At 41.1% G+C, this 21869-nt stretch overlaps 1 protein-coding gene across 2 annotated transcripts in view; it reads left to right on the top strand.

The window, feature by feature from the left end:
* The first annotated feature begins 260 nt into the window (after positions 1–260).
* Positions 261–21869, top strand: part of Myo81F (Myosin 81F) — a 117936-nt gene continuing 96327 nt past the window's right edge. For both annotated transcript variants that reach the window (XM_045760230.2, XM_045760229.2), the window contains exon 1: positions 261–413. In XM_045760230.2, coding sequence (XP_045616186.1) covers positions 389–413 — 25 coding nt within the window. In that variant the 5' untranslated portion in view covers positions 261–388. The remainder of the gene's footprint in view (positions 414–21869) is intronic.

Genomic DNA, 21869 nt, shown 5'->3' with positions numbered 1-21869 from the left:
TTCTGACGTCACCAAGAATGACCATCCCGATTGGCCAAAAACGTCCAAGCTGGTAACCCTCTTTTGATGTGTTTTGAACTTTCTCTCGAAAACTAGTAAGAAAATAATATTTCTTATTTATATTGAAGAGTCTATGATCAAGTACATTGATATCTGTAGTATAATGAACATAGAGGCTAATATTTGGTTTTATAAAATAAATGGATGGATAATAGTAGGTGGCACCCGACCGCAAACATTGAGAAAGGAGCAACTCTGAGAGAACAGCAGCCAGTGATGGCCAGACAGTGTGAGAGAGAGGGTGTGCGCGGCACTCCTTACTAGTGAATGGTACCGTACCATGTTAGCGGGAAATATCTAGTGGGCGAGGATTTCATAAATCTCTACCATGGAGCGGATCTTCGGGGCCAACGGTAAGTGTAACATTTGTAATTTCCCCCCCGAGTTGGCGGGTAGGAGGGAATGAAAGGGGAGGTCCGGAGCAGCATCGATTTTTGAGGGGACAAGAGAGACCTCCCCAACCCAACCCGATTTTCCCCTCTGATCTCGTCCCCCGTGAAAACATATTCAGTTTTTAACGTGTGTGCCAGCGTGCATGGCAGGTGGTGATGCGAGGCCGGCCAAGAGGGAAGTATGGCAGACAAGGGCAACTAGACTGGCGTCTATGTCTCAATAGACCTCTTGTTTTGACGTGTCAAGAGGGGAAACTCCGGAACACGCCTGAGGGGAAAAAATGCATTTTGACACCCCTTTTGCAATCATAATATTTGAACATATATATTTGGAGAGTTGGAGTGGGTATGCGAGGAGGAGGTTGTAGTAGAGCAAGATGCACTGAGCGACGGGGGATGCAGTTAATACAGCTGTATAGTTACTGCTGTAGTTGCTGCAGCAAGCAGTCCCCCACCTCTCAGCCGGCCCACTGCCTTTGTTGCACTCACTCCTAAAGCACTAGCGTTGCAAAATGTTGTTTCAATGTTTTCAGTTCAGAGGTCAAGTGTGTCAGGAAATGTACATTTTCAAAGATTCATCGGGGTTCAGTACCTGAATCTATTATGTAACTGTAACCTTTCTGCCACTCGCCCACGGGATGGGTATGGGGTCTATAATAAACTAAAAAAGCAGTAACTTCGATTTCTGAGACCATATATTGGCGTGTCAAACTGGCTTTTGGATGTATCTAAAAAAGTAATCGTATCTCCCCTCAGAGACGCTCTTAACCTCCGATAAGAGGAAGTGAGCCTGATAAAACAAGGGAAGCCAAGTGTGTTGAATCTTTGTTAGCGTGAAGATAAGCCGTATTTTAAAAGTTGCCTCGAGGTTGAGGTGTCAGGTATTCGCTGATGGCCATTGTGTTGCTTAGTAAATATATTGTTTTTGAGTCCATTACCAACACGCGGAGGACGGTGGCTGTGGCAGCTCGTATGGTTTTGCGAATAAGAAAAAAATATATTTATTATTGGCTCCACATTGATATGAGTACCTTTACCTGTACTCCAAACATGTATTTGAGACACTCCCAATACTCACTTTTTAATAATGCTTTTATTTTTCGACAAAAGTATTGAAGTTACAAAAATAATCCTAGTACTGTACATACAAATATCCAACTGGCCGATATATTAAGGTTATAGTAATTTATATTTCAGTCGACAACATGAGGCCTACTGACAACCTGCCTTATCTAGACTGGTCAGGGATAGAAACGGTGTTACTGGTACCCAGTTCTTATCTCTAACATGTACCTATTGTACATATTACCTGCCCACATCTCCACTCTACAGGTGTTACTCCCCACAGTAATATTTTTGTCCAAACATTTTTATGCTCTTAAATTGTGCGTTGGTTATTTGTAAAGTTCAGTCCTTTTCCTTCCCACCCTAACTCAAGCACAACTAGGTTAGTGCTATATATATAGTGACGAAAAATCAGTGCATAGTTACATCCAAGTTAGGATGGATGGTTTGGTTATGCTTGGTACATAGGCCTAGGTTCGATTATGCTTGGTATATATGCCTAGGTTTAGTTATTGCTATATACATTATAGACCTAGTTTTGGTAATGCATGGCATGTGTGGTTCTAGATTTGGTCAGGCTTGGTATATAGGCCTATGTTTGGTTGTCTTGTTATATAAGCTATAGGTTTGGTCATGCTTCATATATTGGTCAAGGCATGGTTATACTTGCTATATATAGGCTTAGGTTTCGTTATATCTTGTATATGGTCTAGGTTTGGTTATGTTATGAATTACACTCTGGTTTCCTATCCCTCCAACACAATGAATTATTATTATTATTATTATGTTTAGTACATAGGTTTGGCGCCTTCTTTTGATAATTACTTGGTACATAGGCTTTAGTTTGTTTAAGTGTACGTTTAATGCATTTATTAAACGTTATCATGCACAACATTTTTAAAACAAATAATCGTAAATACTATGAATGTGCAAAATTAAATTACTTATTACTGTAAATATATTTTGTAAGAATAATAATGAATTAGTGAGAATATGTAAATATGTGTTTATATTAAGGATGAAGACAGCTGACATTTGGAGAGTTGCTTATGTTTTATTACAGAACAGGCTATGCTAGTCTGCAGTAAAGTTGACCATTCATTAATTAAAATGGCAGCAATTTGGTCGCTATATTAGACGCCATTGCAGCTAAATTAGCATGTAACAAGGATGAGGTTGAATTAAACTTAGGTATCCTCATCTCTTTCTGTCACACCTGTTTTTAATTGTTCCAACTATGTATAATAGGAGAGAAATTACCGACTAAATCCTGAAAGCACCATTATAAAACGCTATGGTTTATTTAGATCCGAAACCTATGTATGCAGCATAAAACTCTGATCTATACATAGGTTTGCATAAAACGCACTAGACAGTGCGACACAGTGGTTACCAGGATCAGGTCGGGCAGCCGTTACCTGTGGCAGGTGGCTACAGGTGACGAACCTCCCAATCCTAAGCACTCCAGGTACAAAGTGAACAGGATCTGGAGTCACGATCTCACACATTACATGTCGAATGTCCAGTCATTAGACCCCTTGAGACCTGCCGGTATGAGGTACCTGGAGCTTTGCAATCCCTTTATTAACTGATTGTCACAACAGTATATGTGGATAACTCACCAACATCGACAGTACGGTATCTGCCTTCTTCTTTTCTTCCTACAGAGTATCAATATTCTTCCTCAGTCCAAACAACTTCAAAGTGTTACACGTAAGTTCATACTCATACAACAGACAAATTTCCTGATTGGGGTAACGCAGCCACACGTGAAAAATTTGTCATACTAGTTTCCGGGATATTTTTTTTTTTATACTTTCAATAACACAGATTTATGCCATCATCTCTCCTCATCTTCGCCATCACTCGCCTATAATCATCCTCTTAACTTTACACACCTGAAGTCTTCCAGCAGATGAGTTACGAAGGTTTTCCGAGCCGTTGTGGCAGGGGAGACGTGGGGTTGTTGTTGTTGTTATAGATTCAGCTACTCAGAACAAGTTCCAAGTAGCACGGGCTATGGTGAGCCCGTAGTGGACTTACCTGGCACAGGAGCGGTGCTGTGGAGACGTGGGGTTGTGGAGGTGTCAACAGCACCTCTACTGAGGGAGGGACGCTGACCCCGGCAGTAAATGATCATTTTCTTCTTAGTGTATGATCCCGCCAAACACACACCGAAACTACGACGTTGGTACAACGTTCGAACAAGTTTTAACACCTCCTAACCAGTTATAACAACCAATATAGCAAGTTGTAACAACGTTCTAATACGTCATAAACACGTTAAGCCAAGATGTAACAACTTTATTACAAGTTGTAACAAGCGGAAAATAGAGACAGTTTCGGTTTGTGTTTCCAGGGATATTATCAGATATACTTAGGCTAGTTGACTTGATTTGACTTTAATTTTAAGCGATGTGAGCTGTATCGGGGGCTGACAGCTGAGTGGACAGCGCTTCGGATTTGTAGTCCTGAGGTTGTGGGTTCGTTACCCGGTGGAGGCGGAAACAATGGGCAGTTTCTTTCACCCTGATGCCCCCTGTTACCTAGCAGTAAATAGGTACCTGGGAGTTAGACAGTTGCTAAGGGGTGTTTCCTGGAGGTGTGTAACAAAAAGGAGGCCTGGTCAAGGACCGGGTCGCGGGGACGCTAAGCCCCGAAATCATCTCAAGAAGCATACAGGTATAATACATAAATTCATATACATATATACATTACATACATGCGCATAAAGTACACAAATAGCTAATTATACATATTTTCGAGAGGTAAACAAAAAATTGGTAATTCAGGCAATACAGACGAAAGCTGGAAATTTGTTAAATATTATTATATATTTGTTGTATCCATTGTATCATACTCCTAGATGTATATATTACTGTATTATTATCTTCCAGTATCACCTGTGTTTGAGACATTATAGTTTTTAGATGCATATATTGACAGCAATATAGACACTAGAATTTACGATGGCGCTACGTCGCCGGCCCAAAGCTCCGATGGGCTGCTTCATGATGAACTAAAATATATTTTACAAACCTACACATCACTATGCATTATAATCATTCTCCAGATTACTTGTGTAAAGGAGGAAATGTATATGTTTATCTCTCAGAATGTTCGGTAATACGTTTATTGCTTGTGATGTGTGTCAATGTATGTATTATCACGATGTACTGAACGGGGTGAGAATAGCTTGAGCTACCTCATCCCTTTGTGTGTATTATACCGCAATAAACTTATTTCAATTTCAATTTCTCTATTTGTACGCCAATGACCTGTTAGCCGCCACACCAACGAAAGGTTAATCCCGGCCTGCAGCCTGATTTAGCTAAAAATATATGAGCGGGAGTTCTCCATTCTACAGACATATTGTTTCGTTCACTCTAGGGTCGTTGAAACATTATTTCGTCTACGTTTTCATTTATTATATTTTTGTGTTTCACATTTCGAAATATTGAGATATTTAAATGTGAACACCCAAACATTTGTGCAAAAAAAAACACAAAATAGGAACATATGACAGTAAAACTAATACAAAGAAAACAATTTAGATACTTGTAGTGTGTATTAAAAAAATTAAGATACCCTTGCCTTATCTAGGCCTATATATGATAGACTTCACTAGTAAGGTACCTCGATATCTTCATATATTTTTTTACGTCTTATTTTTTTTGTTTTTACATAAGACACAGACTCAGAAAATCTAATTAATGTCATCTAATTAAAATCAGTTGTATATATATATATAAATGCTTTGTGCTGTGCCTCTGCCTGTTACGCAGTATTTTAAAGAATACATGGCAAGGAGAGGCAGGAGAATAAGAGATACAGTTTATCACGATAGGCTAGAGTAGCCTGGCAGTGGATGTCCGGTATGATAGCACTAACCGCACCACTTCACTTCTCAACTAAACTACTTACTAGCTTGCTTGAAAGGTTGGAAATGATGAGGGTATTACATTAAGACACGCGTAAGGTGTGTTCTCTTAGTTTCCACCGTAAAAATGCTGCTCCTTAATTCATCTGGCTTATCAGAACTATAATTTACAGATGCGTTGAATACAATTTTTAAATTGGCCATTTGGTAGAAAAACACTTTTTACCCTATATTAATCATATATACATATATACATACACACATATATATGTGTGTGTATATATATATATATATTAGTATATTTTGGTAGCAGTCTTTCCTGTAGACATATTTTATTAAATATGACCGAAAAAGTAAGATTAATAATTCTAACACGAATTTTCTCAATCTTTCGTACATTATGCTTCACTGCTGGAGGTAAATCAAAAATCACTTCTCCAAAATTCATTTTTATTTCTAGTCTGACGCGACACGGGCGCGTTTCGTAAAACTTATTACATTTTCAAAGACTTCACAAATACACAACTGATTAGAACTTGCATTTCCCTGATTTTATATCTACATTTGAGTGAGGTGGGAAGGGTGATGTGGCATTACATTTGAGTGAGGTGGGAAGGATGATGTGGCATTAGAGGATATTAATAGGGTATTAAAAGTATCAACACAAGACAGAACACGAAACAATGGATATTGAATAGAAGTGTTTGTAGAAAGCCTATTGGTCCATATTTCTTGATGCTTCTATATTGGAGCGGAGTCTTGAGGTGGGTAGAATATAGTTGTGCAATAATTGGCTGTTGATTGCTGGTGTTGACTTCTTGATGTGTAGTGCCTCGCAAACGTCAAGCCGCCTGCTATCGCTGTATCTATCGATGATAGATACTATCAAAACAACACAGAAATCATCGATAGATACAGCGATAGCAGGCGGCTTGACGTTTGCGAGGCACTACACATCAAGAAGTCAACACCAGCAATCAACAGCCAATTATTGCACAACTATATTCTACCCACCTCAAGACTCCGCTCCAATATAGAAGCATCAAGAAATATGGACCAATAGGCTTTCTACAAACACTTCTATTCAATATCCATTGTTTCGTGTTCTGTCTTGTGTTGATACTTTTAATACCCTATTAATATCCTCTAATGCCACATCATCCTTCCCACCTCACTCAAATGTAATGCCACATCACCCTTCCCACCTCACTCAAATGTAGATATAAAATCAGGGAAATGCAAGTTCTAATCAGTTGTGTATTTGTGAAGTCTTTGAAAATGTAATAAGTTTTACGAAACGCGCCCGTGTCGCGTCAGACTAGAAATAAAAATGAATTTTGGAGAAGTGATTTTTGATTTACCTCCAGCAGTGAAGCATAATGTACGAAAGATTGAGAAAATTCGTGTTAGAATTATTAATCTTACTTTTTCGGTCATATTTAATAAAATATATATATATATATATATATATATATATATATATATATATATATATATATATATATATGCAATTGACGATCACAAAACACTGATCATTTTATGCGGAAAATCCACAGAGAAATATGAAATGAGGTGAACGTTTCGGCTTTGTTAAAGCCTTTGTCAACACCAGACTGACTCAAACACCAGAGTCAGTCTGGTGTTGACAAAGGCTTTAACAAAGCCGAAACGTTCACCTCATTTCATATTTCTCTGTGGATTTTCCGCATATATATATATATATATATATATATATATATATATATATATATATATATATATATATATATATATATATATATATATGTCGTACCTAATAGCCAGAACTCACTTCTTGGCCTACTATGCAAGGCCCGATTTGCCTAATAAGCCAAGTTTTCCTGAATCAATATATTTTCTCTAATTTTTTTCTTATGAAATGATAAAGCTACCCATTTCATTATGTATGAGGTCAATTTTTTTTATTAGAGTAAAAATTAACGTAGATATATGACCGAACCTAACCAACCCTACCTAACCTAACCAAACCTATCTTTATAGGTTAGGTTGGGTTAGGTAGCGGAAAAAGTTAGGTTAGGTTAGGTTAGGTAGGTTAGGTAGTCGAAAAAACAATAATTCATTAAAACTTAGCTTATTAGGCAAATCGGGCCTTGCATAGTAGGCCAAGAAGTGAGTTCTGGCTATTAGGTACGACATATATATATATATATATATATATATATATATATATATATATATACACATATATGTATTATATATATATACATAATCACTACTGATAATTTAAACAGGACAGTTTAAATCATCAGTAGTAGTGTGGCTTGTGAAGCTCTTTCTCTGGACAAAGAATAGAAGACAGACTACCTTGTGGTTACCTTGCGGTGGTTCTGGTTTCAAGGTCCCCGCGGCCCGGTTTCTGATCAGGCCTGCGAAGTGTTATATTTTCTAGACATAAGCCATATTAGGGAGTCAAGCCAAGATTGAATTCACTTGCGTAAGATGAGTTATTTGATGTGTTGCCCAATTTCTGACTTGCTCCTAACTTTCTATAGCCAACCAAACTTAGCCAAGTCCTTCCTACCTTAAGCAAGTTAAACCTAACCTGCCTCGTCCACAAAGTCGTGGCAGGTTATCTTGAGGTTATCTTGAGATGATTTCGGGGCTTTTTTTAGTGTCCCCGCGGCCCGATCCTCGACCAGACCTCCAACCCCAGGAAGCAGCCCGTGACAGCTGACTAACACCCAGGTACCTATTTTACTGCTAGGTAACAGGGGCATAGGTGAAAGAAACTCTGCCCAGTGTTTCTCGCCGGCGCCTGGGATCGAACCCAGGACCACAGGATCACAAGTCCAGCGTGCTGTCCGCTCGGCCGACCGGCAAGGCCGAGCGGACAGCACGGAAGGGAAGGGAAGCTGTTAGGAACTAACTACAAATATAATAACTCTTGATAAAATTGCTGTACCTTGAAACACTAAGATATGTAAATTGTTAACCCACACTATCGTGGAAATAAGGTACTGTCTTTCTCAAGGTACTATCAAGTACAGTACCTTGAGAAAGGAAGTAGGTTACATCCGAAATTTTGGTTTTGAATTCATTTAAATATAAATTGGGTCTTTCATTCAGTAAAAGTAATGTTATTGGGAACAAAATCTTAGTGATAACATAAAGATCAATAATTTTAACAATCGGTAAAAGTGCACAATAATTGTGTATAATTATTGATGAATACGATAACGTTAGCAATAATAATATGTAGACCTGACTAAATAAAATGTATTTTTTAAGTGTTTTTTGAAGATGAGAACAAACAAGGATGTTTTTGGTTGGGCATTACTGGAAAAATGCTATGTTTTCTTTAGTAGAGAAAGTTGTCACGCCAGGATGTTGTTGTTGTTGTTTTAGATTCAGCTACTGGGAACAAAAGTTGCAAGTAGCACGGGCTATGGTGAGCCCGTAGTGGTGTAATTGTAAGGCGGCTGGTGGTGGTGTGTTGCCCGTCTTCCTACCCTTGTCTTCCCATCAGTGTTTAGAGAAAACCACACAGGAAGTTGTGTGCGTCATTGTCATCCCACAAAACTAAAAAAGAATCAGAGATATGCAACAAGACTCATTCCTGAGCTGAAGGACCTGAGCTACAAGTAAAGACTGAAGGAATCAAATAAGAGGAAATAGTAGGGAGGAGATATGATACGTCAGCCAAATAAGAGTCCATAATAAATACAGATGTACCTAAATATGTTAATAAACAAAGATGCTCGATATGAGTAAATGTGTAGGTGTGTAAGCTGGTGCTGTAAACTCTGTGATATTGTGTTTAGTAATATATATGTGTACTACCAGTTCATTGTTTAACATTTCAACATTATGCCTCCAATAAACACTGACGCCTGTTGAAGTCTTGGTCAACAATACCAAATTTAAGCTTCGTATACATCGTAAATATTGTTGTTTAATACAGTCAATTGTTTCAAGAACGGTAGGAGTATTGGAACGAGATGCGGGGTTTCCGTTATTGTTGTTGTTTTAGATTTAGCTACTCAGAACGAAGTGTCCATGTAGCACGGGCTATGATGAGCCCGTAAAGGGGGGTTTCCGTCTTGTAACGGAGTTTTAACTGGGTGTGTCCCCGTGGTACTCCCACATCCCCGGGTTCTTTGTCTAGTGGCGGGCGCACGTGGCTCCCGCCGCGCCAGCTGATCATCCCCCTCCCTCCCCACACCTCCCTCCCCCCTCCTCCATCAGCGCCCTCCCCAATCGTACCACCCCCCTTATCTGCCTCCCTACCTCCCTACATCCCTCCCCATCCATCCCCCATCTGTCCTAATCCCGGCTGCCTTCCTTCTGTCAGGTTGACGCAAACACGGGGCTGTCAACCGGCTGTTCAGAGGTTCGTTTAGAATTTTATTAAGGACCAGGGCGATGTGGGAGGAGTTGGGGGGAGATGCCTGACTAGTAGGAAAGTGGGAAAGGAACGGAAGGAAAGGAGAAGTATATTTGGAAGATTGTGGTCTGTGATGGGAGGAAAGAGAGGGACGGAAGAGCCACTCCAGAATGATGTGAAGGATGTTGATAGTAGTATCAGAAAATCAGGTAATAGCGTTATTAATTTAAGAGTTTGTTTCTAAATAGGTTTGATGCCCTTAAGTAATTAACTTACTTATCAGCCAACTTGACGTTCTTTCGTACAGATAATATCGCAATGATCTTATGCATTGAACTTCTTATATTTTCAGTTTTTATATAGGTGCCTTTCACGTATTGGGATGGAGTACAGCTTGTGACCTTTTATCACGTCAACTATTGAGAACAATATGGTTTATGATTATCTGGGACAGGAAACCTGTTAGCCTTATCGAGGCCCGTCCTAGACGACAGGCCTTCCCCAGGCTGCAACCTACAACATAACACATGGGTCTATATTTACTGCTAAGTGAACAGAGGCATATAAGGAAATGTGCCTGAACGATTAGGTTGTGTATAAGGTAGATTCCTCTACCTACTCTGACCACTTCATCTGAAGGGTAACGTTATATGTTTCTCCCTCGGCGAACATTAATAATTTATGTCGTGTAATGGATATTAGTAACGACTGACGTCAACTGAATATTATGAAGACATCAATACACTCGGTGTTATAACTATATGTTTAACACATCTCTAACCCTGTCCATGGAGGACAGAAGAAAATGTATATATGCTGCTTAGCATTGTAATTGTGTGGCCACGTTTGTGGTAGAAAATAATAATTAAAAAAAATTGCTCTGCTCTACACCCCAAACTTCAATAAATAGCATTTTCTCCTGTTTACGGTATGTAAAATGCTCAAGTATCCTTATTTACTCAAAACTAGCACTGAGTAATAAAACTTGCACATGAATAATAAAAATAATAATGAAGAAATTTATTACAATGTCATAGTGCTTGAATGAAGGTGAAGGAAAGACCCAGTAAATGTGTAAGTATATTAAAACCACATTTTCGGATAAACCCTACAACCTTTATCAGGTTGCTGTAAAAACGATAATTTGTTGGGTTGCGTGAAAAAGCGTAAACATATCTCTTTGTGTACTTGTGAAGGTCCGCACGTGGAGATGTGCTCTAGGAGACGGTGTGTACGGTCTCCACCGTGAGCCGTTGGACACTAAGGCGGCCACGTTCTAGCATCAGTGTGATGGATTAGGATTAGGTACGTTGTGCGGCCTCCAGCTCCTCATCCAGGAACACTTTATTTCCTCTGGTCTTGGTGAGTGTGACAAAGTTCGGGTCTGCAATTTGTAATACCACACAGCTGATTAACTGATTTATACAAATCATCAGTATGGTCGACAGTGGCTTTACTTATATTGGTAAAACATAATATACAAATATGCAGGCGATGAGTCACAATAACGTGGCTAAAGTAAGTTGACCAGACCATACACTAGAAGGTGAAGGGACGACGACGTTTCGGTCCGTCCTGGACCATTCTCAAGTCGATTGTGTCGACATTCTCAAGTCGATACAAATAGAACGATGGGACTTACATGGGCTAACTGATGAATGTATAGTCGTGTGCATAGCCTATGTACCTCAAGAAAAGTAAATCATAAAAATATTTGTAGAAAATAGTAACAAGAAAACAGTGCTTAATATTAACCTATTTCAACATTCGTAGATAATATGTATATTAAATTATTCAGCCTTATCTTGCTATATATTCTGGCTACTCCAGGTGTTAACCACTGTCAGCCAATTCATCCTGTAAACCAAAAATGATAGTACTGATAACAACTATTGATCAAAAGTGCAAAAACGAACTTTCACAGCAAAAAGTTCACGTTTTGTACTGTTAACTCTGTAGTGGGCAGGAGAAAGATGACAACAACTGAACCTAAACTTTCCTAGGCCCAGTATACCACACATATATAAAATTAGGTTTAAGATTTCGTATATTAGGACTAGGATAGCCTAGGACAAAATTTTAAGGTGCAATTTGGGGGATTTTGATAATACAAAAAAGTTATTTTTGTGAGATATAACAGTTCATTTTTGTATGTTCAGCCAATAGGTGTTATAAATACTATAAATTTTTGGAAGAGGGTTTGGTTTGTCAATGATGGTGAAAGGAAATCTGTGCAGCTTATCGAGGCCCAACCCTAGGTCAACGCCTGACCTTTCCCGGGTGTTTATTTACTACTAGGTGAATACATGCATCAGGTGTAAGAAAACTTCCTCATAGTCTCTACCTGGAACCAAACCGTCAAGGGAACATTATTCACCCAGGAGGTATATACTCAGATTTGTTTGTGTCGAGTGAGTGACATGTAGTGTAGTATTGTGGCCAGTGTTAAGCGAGAGTGACAGATGGGTGTTGTATGTGACCAGAGTGTTAAGTGAGAGTGACAGTTGGTGTTTATGTGACCAGAGTGTTAAGTGAGAGTGACAGACTGCGTTGCGCGTGGCTGCACAGAAAGTATATTAATGGGTGTGTAGGGCCACGGAGTGTTGACGTGGGTCCTCTTGGTGTGTCCTCTTCACACCCCCACTTGTCGCGCCACTCCTCGCGTTGTGTGATGAGAGATGGCGCGTGCTCCCTCACCTATTATTTATATATACTTAACCTTATGCTCTTCCACGGCTACCATCAGCTCTGCCTTCTTTGTAGTCCCCTCGAAACCATTTTTTGTGTTGGCTTCCAGCCCTCTTGCTTCTCATGTGTACTCTTATAACCACTAGGAGTTAGCCTCAGCTATCTTCCTCTCTACTTCATACCACTTGTTCGCTACTCTCACACTGAACAAGTGCCTCCTTAAATCTCTATGGCTCTTCTGGGTTTCTAGTTTCCACTCAGGTGTTTTACTGTTACCACCAGCGGCGGCTTCTTTAATGTATACTATGCTCATGTGAGCGGTGGTTATCTTGAGATGATTTCGGGGCTTTAGTGTCCCCGCGGCCCTGTCCTCGACCAGGCCTCCACCCCCAGAAAGCAGCCCGTAACAGCTGACTAACACCCAGGTACCTATTTTACTGCTAGGTAACAGGGGCATAGGGTGAAAGAAACTCTGCCCATTGTTTCTCGCCGGCGCCTGGGATCGAACCCGGGACCACAGGATCACAAGTCCAGTGTGCTGTCCGCTCGGCCGACCGGCTCCCTAAAGGCGGTGCTAAAGGCCGTTTCCGCACTTTTCCAATGATTCTAGGAACTTTTTTGTGTTGTGATCATGTTGTTTATGCCTCATTCAGTTTATTCGAGCACAGTGAGGTTCAGGGTTGCCAGATTGGGCTACAAGTAGCGAATTGGGCTACTTTTGAGTAATTGCCATATTTTCGGTATAAAAAGTCGTAATTTGAAAATGAAAATAGGTGCAGAGAGTCAGAATTCGGCTAAAAAATCACGCTCAGGAGTCAAATTTCGGGCATTTCAGATATTTTGAAAACTGCAGGGGGGTTTGGGCAAAATATGACCCATCGCCGTTTTCAGTAATTGGCACATTTTCAGTGTAAAAAGTAGTAATTTGAAAATGAAAATAGGTGCAGAGAGTCAGAATTCGGCTCAAAAATCACGCTCAGGGGTCAAATTTCGGGCATTTCAGATATTTTGAAAACTGCAGGGGGGTTTGGGCAAAATATGACCCATCGCCGTTTACAGTAATTGGCATATTTTCGGTATAAAATATCGTAATTTGAAAATGAAAATAGGTGCAGAGAGTCAGAATTCGGCTCAAAAATCACGCTCAGGAGTAAAATTTCGGGCATTTCAGATATTTTGAAAACTGCAGGGGGGTTTGGGCAAAATATGACCCTTTGCCGTTTTCAGTAATTGGCATATTTTCGGTATAAAAAGTCGTAATTTGAAAATGAAAATAGGTGCAGAGAGTCAGAATTCGGCTCAAAAATCACACTCAGGAGTCAAATTTCCGACATTTGAGATATTTTGAAAACTGCAGGGGGATTTGGGCAAAATATGACCCATCGCCGTTTTCAGTAATTGGCATATTTTCGGTATAAAAAGTCGTAATTTGAAAATGAAAATAGGTGCAGAGAGTCAGAATTCGGCTCAAAAATCACACTCAAGAGTCAAATTTCCGACATTTCAGATATTTTGAAAACTGCAGGGGGGTTTGGGCAAAATATGACCCATCGCCGTTTTCAGTAATTGGTATATTTTCGGTGTAAAAAGTAGTAATTTGAAAATGAAAATAGGTGCAGAGTCAGAATTCGGCTCAAAAATCACGCTCAGGAGTCAAGTTTCCGACATTTGTGATCCTGTGGTCCCGGGTTCGATCCCGGGCGCCGGCGAGAAACAATGGGCAGAGTTTCTTTCACCTTATGCCTCTGTTACCTAGCAGTAAAATAGGTACCTGGGTGTTAGTCAGCTGTCACGGGCTGCTTCCTAGGGGTGGAGGCCTGGTCGAGGACCGGACCGCGGGGACACTAAAGCCCCGAAATCATCTCAAGATAACCTCAAGATAACGTCTTCTTCTTCTCCCTTTAGCACCTGTCTTCCTTTTATCTGTATTATGCTCTAAATGCTTCTCGTCATTAGTGGCTTTGTTAAAAATTACGAATACCCACTATGTAGTCAGAGTAATGAGGTCGTCTCTATTATTATTATTAAGGAAATTCGTAGGAGCCGTGATGAAGATTCGAACTTATGCTGTCGAGGGTTCCCACGCACACGCCCTAGTCAACTAGGCCACGCCATGGTCCATGTCCATGGTCACTAGACCATGTCGTGGCCTAGTTGACTAAGGCGTGTGCCGGGGAACACCCACCGCATAAGTTCGAATCCTCATCACAGCTCCTACGAATTTCCTCATTGACACATCACGTTAGTGTGATTACTCTGTGTATTATTATTATTATTATTATTATTATTATTATTATTATTATTATTATTGTTTTTGTTATCAGTGCAGCTTCCTCTGCATTGACACCAGCCTCAGCCTCATCTCATCCCATTACATTTGCTAGGATTGAAGTTAAACAGGCAGTTTCCCCGAGTTTCTCCAGATCGTTGGAGTATCCTTCATTTCTTTCTGGAGTATGTATTTCTGGCATGGAAGTCTTACTTTATGAAGTACAAGACGTTCGAAGAAAGTCCAGACATATATATTGCAAGACTGGCGCCACAGCAACATAAAAGGTTTGGTTCACAAGGTTCTCACATTGTACGCATTCTGGAACTCTAGAGAGCGTCGACCTCGCTAAATTAGGTGGGGTTGTCTAGGTTAATATGCGTTGATTAGACAAAACTACTTCGAATTAGACGCTTGTCAAATGGTGAGAACTGGCTGCCCACTTAGCTTACACCGGCCAGTGTTTCCCAGGTCCAACACGTCACAGCTTTCCTCACTCGCAGATAACTGCCCGCGTGACCACGTGTTCTCGTGAACACATCTACACTCTACCTTTCCCTTTTCCCAGCCTCCTCTTCCGCTCGTGTTGCTACCAATGTGGTCATTGCAGAGGACATGAGGGCGGCGAAAATGTCTCAGTTTCGAAACAACATTGCGAGAAGATCAATTGGAGTTCGTGCAGGGAGGAGTGAAGCGTGTCAGGCCTGGCCTAGTATTCTCTTGCTTCTCGAGTATTGCCTCAGATGGGCGCTGGTTCGCATCAGGCAGTGCGTGCGCTGCGACATTCCAGGCTGTGAGATTACCTTGTGTAATGTTCCCAACTTTAGCCGTGGAGATGGCGACAAATTTAATCTTAAAATATTTGGATCTTACAAGTCTAAAAAACTGGAAATCCTTCAAGTTGTACTGTCTGGAAGACGGGTGAGAAAGACCAGGTGAACTGGTTATAAATTGGCACGCTGGAATATATCCTCTGTTTACGGGCTATTCATGCCCGTGCCACCTCTTGGGTGGCTTAATCTTCATCAATCTATATCCTTACATACTCAGAGGCTCACCATAGCCCGTACTTCTTGCCCCGCTCCTGTGCCAGGTAAGTTACGGGCTCACCATAGCCCGTGCTACTTGGAACTTGTTCCGAGTAGCTGAATCTATAACAACAACATATATCCTTACAAGACAATGAGACGCGGTGGAAGGAATTACCAACATACAAACCGAGACCTGAGTCATACATCAGATTGCGAGCAGCGGCGTCTAACAGCCTGGTTAGAGACCGGGCCGCTGGGACATGATTCCAGGAACCATCGGAAGGTAAGGTAGGCAGACTTCTGCCTTCAAGACGAGTGTTGGTGGGTTCCTTCAAGTCACACAGTGACCTCACGAGTCCGTGAAGTATCTCTAGGGAGTACAGGGACGCGGGTTCCTAACATTCCATAGCCTCAATATTTTCTCCTTTTAGACTGTTCTACATCAGCTAGACTGTGGTTTTGAAGAGGGACTACTGTACTAACTATTAAGTACCAAACAGTCTGGTTGATCATAGCTACAACCTGAAGCCAGGTTTTAAAGTGTGGGTCGTAGAGGCAGTGTCAGTGGCCACAATATCCAAGACCAACGCTAATTGATCGTTGATTGAACGTCGTCAATGTCGAATCAACGTTGACAACTTTGCTTCACGTGGAACCAACGCCACTCTTGGATATTGTACCAGTGGGTGGAGTCTGCCTCCACCACTTGGCACTCCATGTGTATATATGCTGGTTAGCATTGTAAATGTGTGGCCACGTCTGTGGTAGAAAATAATAATAATAAAAAAAAACTCCATGTGAAGGCATCTCGGACACAGGACACATTCTTCGCCTCATACAGTGGTGCCAAGATTACATCATATCTGAGAAAATGTGTCGTTTCCAAATGCTATAAAATGTTTGGCAGAACTGCAAGAGCCTCCCTTGATCCGCTGAGTTGGTCGTTCCCTTAATTTGCCTCACCATTAAAATCCAAACTTTTAGCCTAACTAGAAACGTATTAACCCAAGTAACCCACCTAACCCATCGAGTATGATACATAGAAAGCGTGGATATGTGTGAACCTTTACTCTTTATTAGGGTGCATTTGTAAACTTGCTTACGATAACGCAAAAAAATCACTTATTTCTTGACCTATTTGTTGAGGGGAAGGGGGTGGCTCCCTTAGAGCGGTGAAGGGAAGGGCAGGCCGCGCACCAGGAAATTAAACCTCGTCCGGCCCACCTCGTTGGGTTACCTGGTTGATACCTGGTTGATACCTGGTTGATACCTGGTTGATACCTAGTTGATGGGGTTCTGGGAGTTCTACTCCCCAAGCCCGGCCCGAGGCCAGGCTTGACTAGTGAGAGTTTGGTCCACCGGGTTGGGTTTTTGGATTAGATTAGATATAGGTTGGGTTTTGGGTTGGGTTTTCCATTATGGAACGTTTTTCACTACCCACCTGGTGATCTCCTTCCCTGGTGGTGGCGCAAGAGTGTGGATGCTGGGGAACCGGGAGTTAACGATTCATCTGTGCTACTCACATGTCCCTACGTTGGTTCATCAAGTGTTAAGTGATGTTGGCGACTATTTGTGGCTGTATGATGTGTGCCGGTACTCACATGATGATGGCATCATTCTTTACTCTGTCTTGTAGCTTTTCTAAATTTCTTGGATCTGGTGACACACTCTCAGCCCTCTCCGTGATCCGATAATATACACTTAGTCGTCTCTGTGGTTCAACCATAAGCACTTAGTCTTCTATGTGATGCTGTCATAAACAGTTTCTTTACGATTGAGTCAGGTACTGTATCTTTCTCTCAAGTTTAACAGTCAGTATACATCTGTATAAAGTATAACATACTTTAGCCACGTTATTGTGACTCATTGCCTGCACTTCTGTATAAACTTTTGTATTGTACTGCATCGTCTGTATTGTGCTTGCTGTATCGTCCATTATAAAAAGGTCTAACCCCTTTTTTCTTCTATAATCTTCCCTTGTATACCGTGGCTCTATATCTTTCCCACTTCCCTCTTCTTCTCTCATGTTCTCTCCAATCCTTTCCACTTCTGTTTATTGCCCATTACAGATCTGTCAAGAGACATCATTAGCCATTCTGGTGTACAGGTCAATGGCATGATCCGGAGCCAATGATAAACAATGGCAAATTTATTATTGAAGTGACCAGTAAACCTTTGAGCATATATTGAGTTTCACCGCCCTACCTTCCCTCCCCCTCTTCCACCTTTCCTTCCCCTTCCACCCTCCCCCCCCCCCTTCCCTTCACACAAACATGTGATCTCATACTCGGAGGAAACCTGAAACCACATTTTCCCATGATTGGGATAGTCATGTTTTCGTTTTCTGTGAGTTTACAAGATATTTAATTTATATATTTGTAAATACCCGTTGTAAGATTTACAACTGGTATACACCGCTGGTTCTCCCTCGACACTCGGGTTTAATTGCTTACGCTGCCACCCAATTGTAGACCTTCTATATTTGTACGTTAATTCATATGTATTTCGATGTTGAAAATACACTTGGTAGGTATTTCAAGAAATAATTATTGAGGTGTTGAAGGTGTCATTAAGCACTGTATCCATTTTCGAAACCTATACATCCTCCATTAGCCATGGCGGCTTGGTTCGCATCATTAATCAGTTGATGAGCTCCCTAGCGCTATGAAATCGAGCGTCCAGAACAACCTGGAAGCATTTACAAGTTTGTAAACTAATGTAATAAATACAGGCTAAGCCAGTATGACCGAGCTGAGATGTACAGGTTTCGTAAGTGGGCACGTAAATTCTTGATGAATCCAGACCCAGCTGATTATAGGTGTGGTTGAAGCACTGTGGTTGAAATTGAAATTGAAATAAGTTTATTGATGTAAAATCCACACAAAGGGATGAGGTAGCTCAAGCTATTCTTACCCCGTTCTGTACATCGTGTTAATACATACATAGACACACATCACAAACAATAAACATATTACCAAACATTCTGAGAGATAAACATATACATTTCCTCCTTCACAAGTAGCACTGTGGTGGTGTGGTTCGTGTGTGTGATTTGTGTGGTTCATTTGGCGCAGAAAGTGCACGCTAGGCTTTAAACACGGTGTGGGCGACGGCCGCTTCTGATGGCGTAGTCTATTCACGCACAAGTTGATCGATTGTCAAGAGTTGCAGGATGGAACAAGTGTGTGGGGCAGGTGAGGATGAGCCATATTGTTGGCGCCAGAGTAGACAGGTGTGTGTGTGTGTGTGTTGAGGGAGGGAGCCTGGTGTCCGGAGTATGAGGAAGGCAAGGTCACTTTGAGAGGTGGGGGGTGGCGGGAAAGAAGGCAGGGGGTGGCGGGGGTGTGAGAGTACTGCAGCGGAGTGGGAGGTGAACCACGCTGTAACTTGTGCTTCCTGTCTCACCACCGCTCCTTCCCATCATTATAACTACCTCACCTTCCTCTATTGCATTCCCTCCTCCCTCCCTCACACACACTCTCTTCCTCCTCTCCTTTCCCCTTCACACACACACACTATCCAGCTCACACACACACACTATCCAGCCACCTAACCAACCCTGGATCTCCCTACACCCGTAATCTCCATTTACTCTTCCCTATTACTTCAAAACTGCCTCATAACTGTTTCTTATATTGTTCTAGTTGCTGTAATTGTTGCTGACGCTACGCTCGTACTTGTAAATTTTGCTCAAAGTTGCTGTTGTGGTTCTGTTATTGCCAGTAACGTATTGTTGTCAAATTACAAGAATGGTCATGCTGATGCTGCCCTCCGTGTTGACACACACAGCAAAGTCAGTAAGAGGTTGGTCGGTACCTGCCTGCAACAATACTTAGCATTGCATTCATTTGGATAACATTCCGAGGCATGAAAGAGGGGCCTCCCGCTCAAGCTCTCGCCCGGTAACCAATCTCAGAGAGAGTATCGTTGTAGATTAGGCTAGCGCGATGCTCTAACAGTGAAGGTGACTTACCAGGCTGTCGTTGAGGTGCCTTTGTGTACAGTGTAAACCTGTGGCTCAGAGGTGGTCACACCCCAACATTCCTCTGGGTTACACCCGTTGCTTACTGTAATATCCTGAGAGCTTTCTGACGGGGACAACTTTTTAGATGTTGATTCTTGTTACCAATATAGTGCTACGATACTCGAGAAAAAACTGCAGAATTACCAACATATTTGTTTTGAAGTACGAGTGAGGAACAAGGCAGGACAAACCTTCATCACAGACCATACTTGATATTTTGTTGTTGTAAACTGGAGTAAAGTGGAGTAAACTTTAAACTTTACTGTAAAGTGGAGTAAAGTGGAGTAAAGTCTGGTGGGTGATCCCTCACACAACTCAAGGCAACAGTCTGTTGAACCAGGTTACCACAAGTCAAATGCACAATGAAATCACATTAACATGACGTATCAATGGGAAAATCAGTAGGAGCCATGAAGAGGACTCGAACCCGAACATTTTTTCTTATCACAAATCAAGCCTGCCCCCCAGGCTTGGCTTGGGGAGTGGAGAAGTGGATACCAGTGAAAGCTATAGTCAAGTGGATGATCCCTAACACACTAGTGAAAACCTTCAAGCTAGGCTAGCGTGAATGGCGCGTTCCCATATCCGTTGCTGTTCGCATGCTTGCGTTCCACTTATCAATATATTGACCGTTTCAATTCCGTTATGATATAGCAGGTGCGACACTGGGCCCTTCAATTTACCATGGTGACCACAGCCATTGGCCGTGTGTGTTGTATGGCAACACGCACGCCATCCGACACTAAAGCCTGCCATACGCACTCTCTAACATACATTATAGTTCGTGTCTTATGGCAGCTGGACAAGACCAAAGTCATCATTTTCACGTTAGGCGGAAATTGCTAATTTGCAAGAATGAATATACAAATCACCAAAACCTTAACTGATAACAAATTGTTGTATAATGTTATATATTATTGTTGTATAATATTATATATAGAAGTTGTGAGGGGTAATACCTCTGGGGTGCAAGTGTGGGGACCCATAGCCTCGGAGAAGAAAATAAAGAGTATTCAGAGAAGACTTTGTGGATTTTCACTGAACACTTTAATATTTTCTTCTCCTATCACCCCCATTCTTTTGCATATATACATGTATATTTGTTTTATTATATATATATATATATATATATATATATATATATATATATATATATATATATATATATATATATATATATATATATATATATATATATGCAACAATGATCACAAAAACACTGATCCAAGTATGCAGAATAACCACATATGAAAAATAGAAAATGCTTAACGCGTTTTCGGCTAATTCGCCTTCATCAGAGCAAAGTAGAATGTTGTATATATATATATATATATATATATATATATATATATATATATATATATATATATATATATATATATATATATATATATATATATAGATACAACGTGTGTGTGCGTGTGCGTGTGTGCGTGCGTGCATGAGAGATGGAGGAGGGCTGCTGGTGCGAGCGTAGACAAATGCATGGAAATATATGCAGTATGTCCCAGAGCGAGGTGGGTGGGCAGCCCTACTTTACAAGTCAAAATCACCGCCCGTCTCTGCTTCTCTATTACGTTTACATCGTATTTACACCGCTTTTACACCTTTTATGTTCATTTTACATAAATTTGTTACACCTTTTTAAAATAATGTTTTTAAAATCGCGGTCCTATAATATCAAGTTTTATATCTTCAGCCTTTGCATCCTGCGGAAGGATCATTATAAATAGGGGCCTCGTAGCCTGGTGGATAGCGCGCAGGACTCGTAATTCTGCGGCGCTATCGCTATCGGCGGTTCGATTCCCGCACGAGGCAGAAACAAATGGGCCAAGTTTCTTTCACCCTATGCCCCTGTTACCTAGCAGTAAATAGGTACCTGGGTGTTAGTCAGCTGTCACGGGCTGCTTCCTGGGGGTGGAGGCCTGGTCGATGACCGGGCCGCGGGGACTCTAAAGCCCCGAAATCATCTCAAGATAACCTCAAGATAAGATCCTCACAATTCCTGCTTCTTTCTAGTCTCCAGTAAAACATGTGCATACGCACGCGCGCACACTCACACGCGCATATACAAGCACACACACACACACACACACA

The sequence above is a fragment of the Procambarus clarkii genome, chromosome 66, assembly GCF_040958095.1.
Source record: "Procambarus clarkii isolate CNS0578487 chromosome 66, FALCON_Pclarkii_2.0, whole genome shotgun sequence".
Classification (NCBI taxonomy): Eukaryota; Metazoa; Arthropoda; class Malacostraca; order Decapoda; family Cambaridae; genus Procambarus; species Procambarus clarkii.
This window is presented reverse-complemented; position numbering and strand designations above follow the sequence as displayed.